General features: G+C 50.3%; 4 protein-coding genes across 4 annotated transcripts; 1 reads left to right on the top strand and 3 right to left on the bottom strand.

The window, feature by feature from the left end:
- Positions 1–785: 785 nt before the first annotated feature.
- Positions 786–3144, top strand: L3040_001741 (uncharacterized protein; the record flags this gene model as incomplete). The annotated part of the gene is made up of 2 exons (XM_066156876.1): positions 786–1242; positions 1292–3144. The coding sequence occupies 2 exons, from the start codon at positions 786–788 to the stop codon at positions 3142–3144; spliced, it is 2310 nt and encodes a 769-aa protein (XP_066012885.1).
- A 4103-nt stretch (positions 3145–7247) lies between these two features.
- On the bottom strand, positions 7248–8625 carry L3040_001740 (uncharacterized protein; the record flags this gene model as incomplete). The annotated part of the gene is made up of 5 exons (XM_007294416.1): positions 7248–7571; positions 7628–7949; positions 8014–8237; positions 8293–8361; positions 8425–8625. 5 exons carry the CDS (start codon positions 8623–8625, stop codon positions 7248–7250), a joined length of 1140 nt encoding a protein of 379 aa, XP_007294478.1.
- Positions 8626–9448: 823 nt separating this feature from the next.
- Positions 9449–10460, bottom strand: L3040_001739 (uncharacterized protein; the record flags this gene model as incomplete). The annotated part of the gene is made up of 3 exons (XM_007294415.1): positions 9449–10066; positions 10127–10376; positions 10444–10460. The coding sequence occupies 3 exons, from the start codon at positions 10458–10460 to the stop codon at positions 9449–9451; spliced, it is 885 nt and encodes a 294-aa protein (XP_007294477.1).
- Positions 10461–11573: 1113 nt separating this feature from the next.
- On the bottom strand, positions 11574–13763 carry L3040_001738 (uncharacterized protein; the record flags this gene model as incomplete). Its single annotated transcript, XM_007294414.1, has 4 exons — positions 11574–13381; positions 13430–13495; positions 13554–13677; positions 13737–13763. The coding sequence occupies 4 exons, from the start codon at positions 13761–13763 to the stop codon at positions 11574–11576; spliced, it is 2025 nt and encodes a 674-aa protein (XP_007294476.1).
- Between the last annotated feature and the right edge of the window lie 278 nt (positions 13764–14041).

The following is a 14041-nucleotide window of genomic DNA, read 5'->3' as shown; positions in this document are numbered from 1 at the left end:
TATTATTCCCATCTACTTCTACAACCGTTGAACGACTGTTTACACGCACTCTGACCTCTCGGCGGTCCTGCCAGCTAGGCATCCATTGGGCCTGGCAAGAGGCTGAGACGACTTGTGGGGTACAGATCAGCCAACTGCCAACCCCTTCCTCAAGTTGAAACATATCCTGCAGCCCTCGAATACGGAACTTCAATCTTCTCAGCCGCGGGATTTTGAGTGGGGGCTATTCAAGATCATAATTCAGAGACCCTTGTGCCTGTTCAACAGATCCAGTCTGTCGAGGAAAATAATAGTTGGCATCAGTTATCGTTTGGACAATGGGAGAAACCAGTAAAAATCATGCCTCGACCCTGTCAAGTAGTATATCAAAGGTCAAATTGAATCCGGCTTCGACTTCGACTTCAACCCCCAGACGTCGAGCACGCCAGCCAAGAATAAACCTTTCAACCGGAGACATTGCAAGTCGCGTCCCTCCTCGCCAGCCGAAAGTAAACAGGAAGGATGAAAGAGAGTCCAAGGGTGGACTGCGGGAAATATTCACCCGGAACAAGGTTCAGAAAGAAAAGAGTCAAATATTGCCTGTGGCTGAAGAAACTCCGCGGTCTGGTATTTTTGAAAGATCGACGAAAGCTATCGCGGAAGCAAAATTGCGGCGCGGCCTCTCAATTAAAAAGCTCCAAAGCAGGACTGGAGCAGAATCTACCGTCTCCGCAACTCCTGTACCCGCTACTACCGGTCAACCAACTTCCAGGCCATCACGTTTGACTCTGAGGACAAGATCTGTGATGGAGGTGAAGACGCCGAGCAAATCCAGTTCTGCGGGTCACAAATCGTCAAAATATGGCACCAAATATCCTCCACGACTGCCGACGAGGACTTCTCCAGCCTGGGATCCACCACCTCTCTTCCAAGCCTACCCTCAAGCTGTTAAGCATGCTCAATTGTCCGCTATTTCACTCTCTACCGATGCTATACTGGGGTTGAGGAGCCACCACAAGAGAAACAACAGACTCACGCGTGATTTGGCAAAGACGACTTCGAATGAGCCATCGAGAACAGCGGCGAGAAAGACGGAGAAAGCAACTAGCAAGCATCGAAATCAACTCTCTGATGCAATCTCGAAAGCAGAATGGACACAGAAGATCTTTGTCCTGGTGACTTCGGGATATCTAGTTCAGTACTCTGGCGATGGGTCGTTTGATAGATTGCCTGAGAAGATGATGCAGCTAGGGAAAGACTCGGGTAGGTGCTGAGACAAATTCCTGTCGATAATTCACTGACCAACAATCAGTTGCATTTGCGAGCGATGTGATACCCGGAAAGCACTGGGTTCTGCAAATTTCTCAGGCAATGGACTCTGATGGTACTCCAACATCGGCCCAGAGATCTTTGTTGTCGCGTCTCACATTCAGAAGGGCCGATTACAAGAGGGCAGTCACAAGCATGCTCTTAGTCCTGGACAGTGCCGAAGATATGCATTCATGGCTCGCACTACTTCGAAGAGAAATTGAATCACTAGGTGGCAAGAAACACGGGAACGAAACGGGGAAGCCAACGGCAGACGACAGAGTGATGCAGTTGAGGGCGCAACCAAGCCACCGATATCTCACCCAACAGAATCCAGATCAAATTTCTGACCCACCTACGCCTCACAGCCAGACACCTAACCCTCAGCCTTGGGACAAGGACAGAGATGATGAGCTGCAATCGAAATATGAAGATGCTGCTTCCACGCTGAAAGACTCTCTATTCTCATCAGCCCGTCCGTCCACTGGCCACATGTCAGTTTCGGGAAGCGTCACATCCAGTGATGTGAGGGATAGCACAACCAGACTATCTTACATGTCCTCCGGCCAACAAACATTGGTGACATCTCAAAGTTCCACGCCCGCAACTTCGCCCATTCGCGAGAGATCAAGCTTCGACAAAATCATTTCATCTGCAACGGCGGAAGCTCGGCCTCTAACACCAAACGCTGCCGTACTCAACGAGCGTAGAAGATCAATACGAACAGTGCAAGTCCCAGTTTCCGAGCTCCAGGCAAAACACCGTCCCTCCATCCTTGGTGGTCCGGCAGTAAGCATAGTACGAAACCGCTCTTCAAGCATAACACCTAACTTCAGTGTTCCAATCTCCTCAAGCAAGCGATATTCGACAGTCCAAAGTCCACTACTATCATCCCCCACTGCCACTGCCACTGCCATGGCCCAACCGCCCGAATCAATCCTCAAAGGCACCCTTAAAGACCCCCCAGCCGGCCTTCAAATTTCCCGCCCCCTCTCCCCCCTCAAAGATTCCCCACAGGTCCTAGAAGAGGCTGTAAACATCACCCCAACGGACATGGCCCCCTCGCCCGTCACCCACGCCAAACCTTCCGTTGACACAACCCCGCCTCGCTCTCCCGCAGCGCCCTCCCCCCAAGCCGCCGCACACCGACCAAAAAACAGGTCCAGCCTTGTCTTTCTCAGCGGCCCCGAATCGTCACTTATCAAGTTCAACAAGCCGCGTCGTTACAGTAGCGTGCAGAACCTGCGCGAAATAAGCGAGATTCAACCCCCCTTCGACTTCGGCCCTCCCCTACGTCCGGCCCCTGTGCCACATGCTCCACTGTCGACGCCGTTGCCGAGCTCGCCGTCCAGCAGTCAATCTTCAGGCATGAACTCCTCGACTATTGAGATATCGCCAACTCAAGTCCCAACAACTATCCGCCCACAAAGTAGAGCGAGGTTAGAAACTACCAGCCCAGTCCCTGCTCCCGTCTTGGGCAACACGGAAACGAAATTCGAAAGACCGAAAAGCATACGAGTCGACACCTCACTGTCCAACTTCCGTTCCTCCAGCATTAGTAGCTGTCCCCCCTCCCGATCACAAGGCTCATTCTCACCACCACCGAGCGTGCGCCCCTTTTCGGCCCAAGGCACATACCCCACCCGACCGGGAAGACACGCGACTCCACCGGCTTCGCTCATGTCCCCATTATTGCAGAGAGTCACGGAGGAAGATAAATCTGCGAAGCACCAGCGAGGTACGCCAACGCTTGTCAACGGGCCTCCTCCGGCTCCACCTCCCGAATGCGCACTCCCGCCTATACCGCTACCCGGGAGTGCAGACCCCAGAGTCCGACTGGGAGCCCGGGGCCACTGAGGGTTGGGGCTTGAGGCGAGTAGCAGCTCTATCTCAAGCACTCATGCAATTGATACCATATGCACACAGATATATGCGCACGTACGCCCGTAACTGGCAATTTCTAAGTCTTTCGGGAAACGAAATGCATAACGAATACGCGCAACGCCAGAGCAATCGCCGCATAAAACCATCTACGCGCGCACACATGCACCATCCTTATAATCCTATTCGCAGTGCTTTTTGTCGGCATCTGTTTTATTGTACCCGTAGAATCATTCAAGCGAGGGCGAATCTGGCGAGCGGAAGCGTTGACGGTATGATACCATATACACGAAGATGAAGTATGACACTGGCCCGTGCTGAGGCTAGGGACTGTAATTAGAAATGGGCTGGCTCATGGACGAAATCACAGATAGCGATCGAGAAGCGAGGAATAAACAAATATAATATATATCAAGAGGAGAAGCCATGCTTGCCTTTTGCTTTCCCTTTTCTTCCCCTCCCCGCTCCTCTCATCTCCCCTCTTCTCCTCTCCTCTCCTTCCTTCGCATCACAAATTCACCTCTAACACCGCACGCAGCTTGATTTCTTTCCCTTATGAGAAATAACCACAAGTGTCCCAGCAGCCCCTCAGGATATGCATATTCCATGCCCCCACTACCAATCTCTTGCTCCCGATAACACAATACCGTCGTCTCAAATCCCCAGCGGCCAGGCTAGCTGATCACCGTATACTCCATAGATGATAAAAAGAATGATCCTAACTGTGAGTAGAAGTATTTCCGCGCTTCGATTGAAAAATTTCGATTCGTTATGTGTGTATATAACCTCCCCTCCCCCCTCCCCCCTCCCCCTCTCTCTATCTCCGGCTCTTCGTCATTTCCTAGCTGGGTAGACATGGGATATCGCCATCCATATGCGATTGGTGATGCTAGAAAGAAAAGGAAAAAAAAAAAAAAAGAAAAAAAAAAAGAAAGGAAAGGGGGGGTTGTTACTCACTCACTCACTCACTCACGAGCAGGTATTCCTCGTGTACGGCGTGCAAGCAAGCCATCTGCCAGAAGTAGAAGGACTCCGGGGACGATTCACAGGGGAACCGCGCGAGAGCATGAGAAGGGAGGGAGAGATGACAGTGGAGAAATCCCTTGACAGCCAGCCAGCCACTGACTGACTGACTGACTGATTGCATTCCGACAACGTTGATATCGAATTTTGGCTTTGGATCTCCTGGCTATGTTTTGGGTGGGTGGGAAGGTGCCGTGTGGGATCTTTCTCTTAGGTTCGTTCGATGCTGAAGCTTGAAAGGGGAAACGGTTACGCGGTGAAGCTCAGCCTAGAGTCGCTCGCTCGTCGGGGCTTTTTTTCTTTTGTTGAATGGCTTCGTTTCTGTCTTCGTTTGGCAAGGGGCTCTGCTTTGGGGTTGAGGCCGAGATTATATACCAGTCTTGGGCTTGTAGGACCGTAAAAGGTACAGGTGGGAATGGGGAATGGAAGGGAAGGAGGGAGGGAGATGGTGAAGATCTGGAATGGAGAGAAGTTGGTGTGTGACGTAGGTATCGAGGGGTGAATCGTAAATGCAAGGCTGGTCAAGTGATTGATTGAAGTGTGTATATAAAAGGAGTCAAATAGAGACCTCTGAGGGGTTCCTCCAAACGTACAATAGCTAGATTTCCCATAAGTGGCTTGACTGTAAAATGGCTCCGAGGAAATCAGTTCAGAAGATGGCGGTAGACGATGACGGTTTACTGATGATGTATGATTTCCTTCCAGAAGAGCCGATAGAGAAGGGGATGGACGATGATCAAGGAGCGGCGACGGTGATCTGGCGGCTGGCAGCCAGCGATCAAGCCCTCAGCTAGCATCAGCCAAGTTGAACGAAGTTCCTTCTTACACATCCAGATATTGTTTTCTGTTGGCCAACTATACAACACTACCTACCCTAGCTTTACTAGTGAGAAGTGATTAGCAGACGATGCAAAAAGATGCACAAAGATGCAAAACACAGCCGGGCGCTCGTAGCGCCCGGCTCAAAACCTAACTGAATAGGTTTTCCGGAATGGCGTCCAACCGGCGGACGCGGTAGGGCGATGGCTGAACGGTATTTAAACTGAGCGGCGTACCCCTCAGCCATCGCCCCCCCGCGCCCGCCGGTTGATGTCAAGAGAACTAGAGCCCGCTTAGATATCGCAAGTATAATTCTTCCCGGCGGCCCGGCAGGAAGCGAGTATACGTCTATGTCCATCTAGTCAAAGTGCGAGATGCGAGAGCGCGCGCATATCACACGAATAGAGATAATTTAAAGTGGAGGAGGTGGCCGGTGTTGTTAAGCGCTCGCTGCTCGCTAAGCCCTTTGCAAAGTAAACAACCAGAAATCGTGACTTTTTTGGGGGGTGGGGGGGTCTGGACGCTATTCGTTTATTGCCTCGATCTATGGTCAAACATAGCCCCTTATGGATTGGTCTCTATCCTTTAGTGAGAATAACGATGAGTGGTATCCCTGCGCAAAGTCCTGGCTGCATAGATTTGTAACGGCCCCTCCTTCTCCCAGAGTCTCGTTCGTTCTCCACTCGCTTTATCTAAAAATAACTACGCATTCAAACTCATCTGTGTAGCATTGCAGTGGGAAGTATATTCACTTTGCGGAATGGTGGCATTCGTTTCGGCGGCTTCTGCTGCAATGCGTGAGCCAGTCCTGCGAGGAAGGCGCAAACCATCTGCCTATCCCACTTATGTTCAGGATGATGCTGCTGCAGCATTAGATTTTCTCAGAATTTCCACGGTCGGGAGGCGTAGCGTATGGAAATGACGCAGAGGAGAAATCACTCTCTCATCCTGCAGGCAAAGCCCCAGTTGACTCGCTGGTCGTAGTTCAGAAGGGGATATGGGATGTCCTACCAGTCCAGCAGAAAATCCCATTCAGGATCTCGATTTTTCCCATTCTCAGATGCTGGCCAAATTTTCATTCTGTATAAGTACAAGTCGTAAGCAGCTATCCTGAAACTGATTGCACAGGCAGAAGTTCGCGGGATAGCAGAGGTCGAGCAGGGAGACCGAGCCGACGTGTTTCGATGTCCCCAGACTTGAACTTAAATATGCTCCGAGTGATCCATGTTGACCCTGAGTGGCTTTTCTCAGCTATTTATGCTCGAATGTTTCGTCATATTTCCGGTGCTAGAGCCCTGTCAGTAAGTAGATCGTAAATCTCGATTCGCCTCTCCTGTAGGCGACTTCGTATCTCGCAGGATATATCTGCCAAAGCAAAGTTTTCCTTTCGTCTCACTCTCCCACTTACTCACCCCCTTTACTCTACAATCACTCGAGCGTTCTTCATAAAACGTCACAAAACAGGGACAATCATAACGCTTCGCCACCCACGCCGAGCGATCAGCAAGCACACCATGAATACGCTCCTGAGTGCAAGCGACGCTAGTATAGAACAGAAAACATCAAGACCGACCTCGTGCGCTTTCAGACTCGAGGAAGCAATCCATGCCTGTTCGCTGCACTACTGGGGCCTGGTTTTTTATTTCCTCCAATACATCTTTATCTATATTTATTTCTACATGGTATCTGTCTGCGCGCAGCAAGCGAGTTCGCGTAAAATCTAGGCAGGGAAACACTTGATGACAAGGTTTTCGAGAGGGGCGAGCCTGGATGGCAGTGCCTCGGTCTAACATACTCGAGGCAGACGAACTGGAAGTTTGCGATGCTCCCAGGGGGGGAGCGTGCTTGAAGATGAGTAGGGGTATGAGCTGGCCTGGAATCTGGATCTTCTGCGTGAATGTCATAGTGATGCGAATGATGTGTGTTGGTATGCGCGCGAATGTACAAGATTACTGGGAAATGGATATATATATATATATATGTATATATGTATATTTCAGGGGCAAAGAGCATCGCTCTTCACCTAGGTCAAGATCACGGTACTGACCCTTAGCTCCAACCGTACCCAGGGAACGTGAAAAACGAAAGGCATTCTTCGTACGCAGCTCTATGCGTATAGAATTTGATCTATAACTCTTAAGTTGTCGGGATAGTAACTTTAGGAATGTCCTCCAACACGCCATGGTTTACCCCGTTAGTGAGAGGGGAGATATAACCCCCTGGCCAAAGCCCACCTGTCATCCCTCTGTCCTAGGTTTCGAGATGTATTCCATGCTCATCGTGACCTTATGCTGCACATGTATACAAGCGCTGTCCTCAAGGTTGGAATGGCCCCGACTGTCCGACCCGCTGATAGAAATGGAATTCATGCCTCGGCTACTTGCCGCCCCCAACTTCTGATCTAGATCCACCATCTCCTCACCGTGGCTGTCTAGCCGGTGGGATCGCGTCTGCATATTTTGGGAGTGGTCGGAGGCGAAGTAGTTGCTGTTCATGGTGCCGAAGAGGTGGGGAAGGTAGGCGGAGAAGAAGGGTCTCGTTGCTGGGATAGAGGCGCAGATCTTGGGTTGTCAGTCAGTTGGGACTGGATTGAAGGGGGAGAATTTTGGGAATTTACAATGGCGAGGTAGAGCTCTATCGCGGATGTTTTCCAGACCGGGTAAGAACGCCATGTCTGATCCCATCCCACAGTCACTTCCCACATGTAGTAGGTGCGTACTATACCGGCTATACATGAAATGAAGCCGAGCCCAAACAGCACAATGACGATGATCATTTGACGTCGAGGAAGCTGTAGCGTGGAGACTGTTCGGATAGGAAGCAGAACGGTAAGTATATCTGTGAGTGTATTTATGATGCCTGCAGCCAGAAGCGTCGCAGCTTGATCGATGCAGTTCGGTTGCGGTCCCTCGGTGATCTTCCAGTAATCTTGCATAGGCCTACCACAGGGGTAAGTATCTTCTGATGGATGTGGGGGAAAGCTATTATCGAAAGAGCAATTACCGGCACTGGAAGATGATCGTCAAGCCAAACACTGTTCCCTGAAGGGCCACAAATATAATGGCTATGATCGTTATGCGCCGCCAGAAAGTCGAAGTACTGGTAAGCAGCTTTTTGACCAGCATCAACATAGACAGTTTCGTAAGAGTGATAGCTGCCCCGAAGGCGACCTGGGCAGCCATAACCATCTTCAGTCCTCCGACAACATAGCTCGGCGGGATATCATACTACTACACTTCAGCACCTGTTCTTGACTTCTTGTCATGGGCGAACTCAACATACCGTATGTCGGATCCAAAGGTACTTGGTATCCTTCAAAACACTTATTATAAAGAACCCCGTCGTCGGGACCTACTTCTCATCAGCTTTCATTCCTCATTGCCTGTCCCCGTAATTGGAAGGAGGAAGTCTAACCATAGCACACAAGATAAGAACATCATCTGCTCCAAAAGCATTATTCAAATGCGTCCTCGTAAACACCCTCAATACAACAAAGCAGATCAAGATAACATAGAAGGCGATATTCAGGATTACGTTCGCGTTGCCTCTCGTATCCGGATCAACATAATTCGGGGCCGGCCAGGACGCAATCACGCTCGCAGGTGGCATTTGCATCGTTTCAACATACACATACCGCTAAGGGTTCAGGAAAGGAGAACAAGAGATGAGGTGAAACAAAGACAGAACGAAAAAGAAAGCCCGAATTGCAGACTTCTAGATCTTTCGTCTTCTTAAACGAATATCCTCGCCGACATGTTGGGGCTCGGGACGGAGATATGATTATGAGGGGGAAGATGGCAACGAAACGAAACAAAAAAAACGTAAAAAGGATAGACGTTGAAATGGGATGAACGGAGACACATAATATACCCCTCCCCGCTTGGTTGACAAGCCACATATAATGATAAGAAGCGTCTCCTTGCGATGAACATTGAACGCCCGCGTACCTGCGGTTTGAGTTTTGTTTGGGGGCGTGTCCGTGCACACTGGCCAACAAGCGATGCCGAAATTCCAGCACGTTGGCGATTTGGCGATTCATGCACGCGTGCTTATCGAGGGTCTAGTGACAATAGCGGTATTGTTGATCAGTGTCGATGCGGTCGGTTAGATTGATAAGCCGCCTGAGACAAACAAGAGGGAGAGACAAGGGATACTCGCGTGCTATATATAAATCTCGATAATTTCGAGAAAAAGAGATCCATCTGAATGAATACCATGTCGTTAGCAGCATAGACTGGGATTCTCAAGCATATCAAGAACAAGAAGGCATTTCAAATAGATGAACATGCACTTGAAACGAATCGTCAAGCTCAAAATCTTTTACATCTGGATGGAAATGCACGCACGGGCTTCCAATAATTCCATGGATTCGGGAAGGCGCTCGGGAAGTCTGTATTACGGTCCGCCGCCGCGATGCCTGCCTGTCTGTTGGTATCATCTAAGCAGCCTTCTTCGCAAACTCCACTCTGAGAATCAGATGCTTGAAGCCGTAACCGTCCATCTTCTCGCACGCCTTGGCCGCATCCGTCCGCTCCTGGAAGCTGATAAACGCAAAACCCTTCGCCATTCCCGTCTCCCGATCCTTGGCGAGGAAGACGCGGGTGACGCGCCCGAACCTCTCAAACATGTCACGCAGCTCCTGCTCCTCCGCCATCTCCGACACGTTCGTGACGCGCAGCGTAGCCAGGTCATCGCGCTCGTACTTGCCGCCTCCCATCCGATCTCCGGCAGCCGCCGCCCCTCCCCCGTTACGCATATGCGGTGGCACGTACGAGCTCTTGCCCGCACCGAGACCTCCGGGTCCTTCAGCGACGTCTGCGGCACCGCCGGCGGCGTCGGCCGAGGCATTTTCCTCGCCGACCGGGGCCATGGTATCCTTGAACGGACATCTCGCGGTGAAGTGCTCGCCGTTACAAATGCGGCACTTGACCTTTTTGTCCTTCAGCTTGTCCTTCATGCTGCCAGCCTCCGTCTTCTCCTCCTTTGCGTCCTTACGCCAGTTGGTGCTGGGTCGGAAGATAATATTCTCGCCTACGCTCGTGGTATCCGTAGCGGGCTGCAGAACCGTCAATATGAAGTTCCCTCTACAAACGCGTGGAATGCTGTTCCAACGTACCCCGGATCCATCCTTGGCGGAGAGTCCAAACTTGGACCATTGCTTGCGCTCTGCTACCCGTGGGTTGACGACCTCCTTGTGTACTGTGAATCGGATCCGGCGTGTAGTCTTGACCTTCTTGCCATCATCGTTGAATCTCCACGAGATAATCGTCTTGGTACCATCCTTGTTGGTAGTGGTGGTAGATGGAGGGAGATCGTTGGAGATAGTAGTATCGTCGAGGTCCTCATCGTCGGCCCAGTCGGCGCGACTGTTCAAGCACAGTATGAGCAAATAGTTCACAATGAAATGGGACGTAGTGGGCGGGCCGCTCTTACCCTGCAGTTTTCGACATCCTATTGTTGTTTATTATTCAGATGGTATTTGAGACTTTGAAGAGTGAACTCAGTGGATTGAGAGATGCTTGAATTTTGTTCGGGGTGGTTGTATTGAGGTTCCCAGTCGGAGGTTCTGTCTAAGAGGAAGCTTTGGAGAGTGGGGCGAAAATTCACAAGCAGAGTGTGGGTCACGTGTGACCCTGAGTACTACCATGGATTTGGGGATAGTCTACAGCACATTTCTCCCAAATCATATCTCATAATCCTCAAGCACCCGCATGATGGTATATTCATTTCTCAGGGTCATCAAGTATGTAGTAAAGTCACCCGAAGACAGGATGATCCGCCATCCGATCCATCACAAAACCCAAAATATGCGTACGGAGATCCACCGTACGTATATAACTAACTACACACAACCTTCTTCAATATTCAGCCCTCGATCCCACATAAAACCCTGCTGAACACAAGTGATTATATAAGTAAGCCGCTTCCGCTCGACTATGAAATCGCGTGGCGGGTTTTCTTTCGACCCTATTGATTCGTGCTCTCTACTCAAGAAATTTATTACCGGCCGATCAAAGCTCTTTGCAGGCGAGCAAGGCCGATCAAACACTACTTACCAGGTACTGACCTACTAACTACTTACCAAACTTTAGTTATATTTTTGCTGAATCATAAATGGAGTTTCTTTTCTGTTGCTTGTCGCGACACTAAAAAGGTACTGGTATACATCATCCCTGGTACTGATTTGGACCTAAGATAAACGCAAAGGCTTGTAGATTGCAAAGGACAGTCAAGTTTTGTATCGAAGAGCAGAAGAATCGCACTGAAATTTTTTGAGAGGGGATGTCATATTATTCGTCGTCTTCTATCCTAGTTTAATACAGCAACAGTCATTTGACCTGTGCAAAGTACCCACCACCACAGGTCCGCAGTGCATGGTCCGCAGTGCATGCTCTGCTCAGAACGCCTTTTTTGCCCCCCCAAAGCTACGAAAACAAGTGGTAGTATGACAACAGAGAAGAGTCGCCAATGTGCAACATATGAGTACAGAGATGAATACATGAGCGGTCTAAACCCAGCCCAAAAGAAGTCGCTAAAGAGTCAAAGTGTTGCTGTCAAATCATCTATTGCTTCTTCTCGCCATCCTTGGTCTCGCCCTCGGTGGGGTTCTCGCCAGACGGGGGGGCCTCTCCGGACTCGTTACGGGCCTTGTGCATCTTGTCGAAGAGATTCAAGCTGGCCATTTGAAGCTCATCGGTCTTCTCCTTGATCTCGGCGGCGGTGGCACTACCCTCACCAGATTGAGACTTGCTGACGAACTCGCGGAGAGTAGTAATCTTCTCACGAATTTGGTCAACCTCGGTCTTGTCGAGCTTCTCGGCGAACTCGTTCAAGGCCTTCTCGGTATCGTTCAGGACACTATCGGAACGGTTGGCGGCCTCAATGGCATTTTTGCGCTCTTTATCAGACTCGGCGTACTTTTCTGAGTCGTTGACCATGCTTTGGATCTCGTCGTCGGAGAGACCGGATCCGGAGGCGATAGTGATCGATTGGTCCTTGTTGGTAGACTTATCCTTGGCATGGACGTGGACAATCGCGTCGGCATCAATGTCAAAGGTGACCTCAACTTGGGGAACACCACGGTGCGCAGGTGGGATACCGGTTAGTTGGAAGTTGCCGAGCATCTTGTTGTCACGGACAAGCTCACGCTCTCCTTGGTAGACCTTGATCTCAACGGCAGTCTGGAAATCGGCGGCAGTGGAGAACACTTGAGACTTCTTAGTGGGGATGGTGGTGTTTCGGTTAATCAAACGAGTGAAGACACCTCCGAGGGTCTCAATACCAAGGGAGAGAGGAGTTACATCCAAGAGAAGGACATCGGTAACGTTACCAGCAAGGACACCACCCTGAATCGCAGCGCCCATAGCAACAGCCTCATCTGGGTTAACAGACTTGGCAGGGTCACGGCCAAAGATGCTCTTGACGGACTCAGCAACCTTGGGCATACGGGTCATTCCACCAACCAAGATGACCTCCTGAATGTCCTTGGCTTGGAGATTGGCATCCTTCAAAGCCTTGCGGACTGGCTCAACGGTGCGGCTAATGAGGGGATCAACCAGCTTCTCAAGCTGCGAGCGGGAAAGCTTTTGGTTGATGTGTTTAGGTCCGGAAGAATCGGCGGTAATGAAGGGAAGATTGATGTCGGTTTGCATGGAAGAAGACAGCTCAATCTTAGCCTTCTCAGCGGCTTCACGAATCCGCTGGATGGCCATACGGTCGCCAGAGATATCGATGCCAGAGTCCTTCTTAAATTGCTGGACCAAGTGGCGGACCAAGTGAATATCGAAATCTTCTCCTCCCAGATGGGTATCACCATTGGTTGACTTGACCTCAAAGACGCCCTTTTGGATCTCGAGAACAGAGATATCGAATGTGCCTCCACCCAAATCGTATACAGCAATAATCTTGTCCTCATCCTTCTCAAGACCATAGGCAAGAGCAGCAGCAGTTGGCTCGTTAACCACACGGAGAACGTTGAGGCCAGCGATTTGACCGGCATCCTTGGTAGCTTGTCGTTGGGAGTCGTTGAAGTAGGCTGGGACAGTGACAACGGCGTTTTGAATAGGCTTAGTGAGGTACGCCTCGGCGGTCTCTTTCATCTTTTGCAAGACGAAACCTCCGATTTGGGAAGGCGAATACTTATCTCCTCTCGCCGATACCCAGGCATCACCGTTTGTGTGTTGAACGATCTTGTACGGGACCTCCTTGATATCGCGTTGAACCTCGACATCTGTGAACTTTCGGCCAATCAACCGCTTGGTAGCGAAGAGTGTGTTCTCCGGATTGACGACAGCTTGACGCTTCGCTGAGACACCTACTAATCTCTCACCATCTTGTGCGAACGCTACTACAGAGGGTGTTGTTCGTGCACCTGAAGAAGATTAGTGGCGAAAAGAAGCCGGTAGAGCAATGTACATACCTTCAGAGTTCTCGATAATCTTGGCTGTAGTGCCTTCCATGATAGCGACGGCCGAGTTGGTAGTTCCTGGAAAACGGCATATGAGCATGCGAACTCATTTCACGCGCCGACAGCATAAACTTACCCAAGTCAATACCAATGACTGGTCCCCGAATCTTTTTATCAGCCTCATCTGCATATCTGCGCACAAAGGATGAGCTCAATGGTGCACGGATCGAACGTGTGGCGGAAGAGGTAGCTCTGGGAAGCTGTTGGAGGTCAGATGGTGATGTAATTAATAGAAGGGAAACCCAGAAGTCGCACTTACAGCTCTGGACAATCTCGAAGACAACATGGTGGCGGACGCTCAGAAATTAACAGAGGTACAGAGAGAAGGTATTGAGTATCAGGACAGGAAGAAGATCTGTATCGAAAAGAGGGATGGATCGATTGAAGTGTTTGTTTGATGGGGATGGGGAGGAAGTTGATAAATGTCGGAGAAGATGAGAGAAGAAGTGAAAGGAACCTCGAAAAATTCTTAGCGTATGGAATTGCACAGAAAGTAGGTGACCAATCGGAGCAAACGGCCTTTAGTTTGGCCGACATGCCGACGTGCCGACGACAGGGCTTCGC

This window comes from Drepanopeziza brunnea, assembly GCF_022702325.1.
Source record: "Drepanopeziza brunnea f. sp. 'multigermtubi' strain 214-2 chromosome Unknown ctg2, whole genome shotgun sequence".
NCBI classification, from domain to species: Eukaryota; Fungi; Ascomycota; class Leotiomycetes; order Helotiales; family Drepanopezizaceae; genus Drepanopeziza; species Drepanopeziza brunnea.
This window is presented reverse-complemented; position numbering and strand designations above follow the sequence as displayed.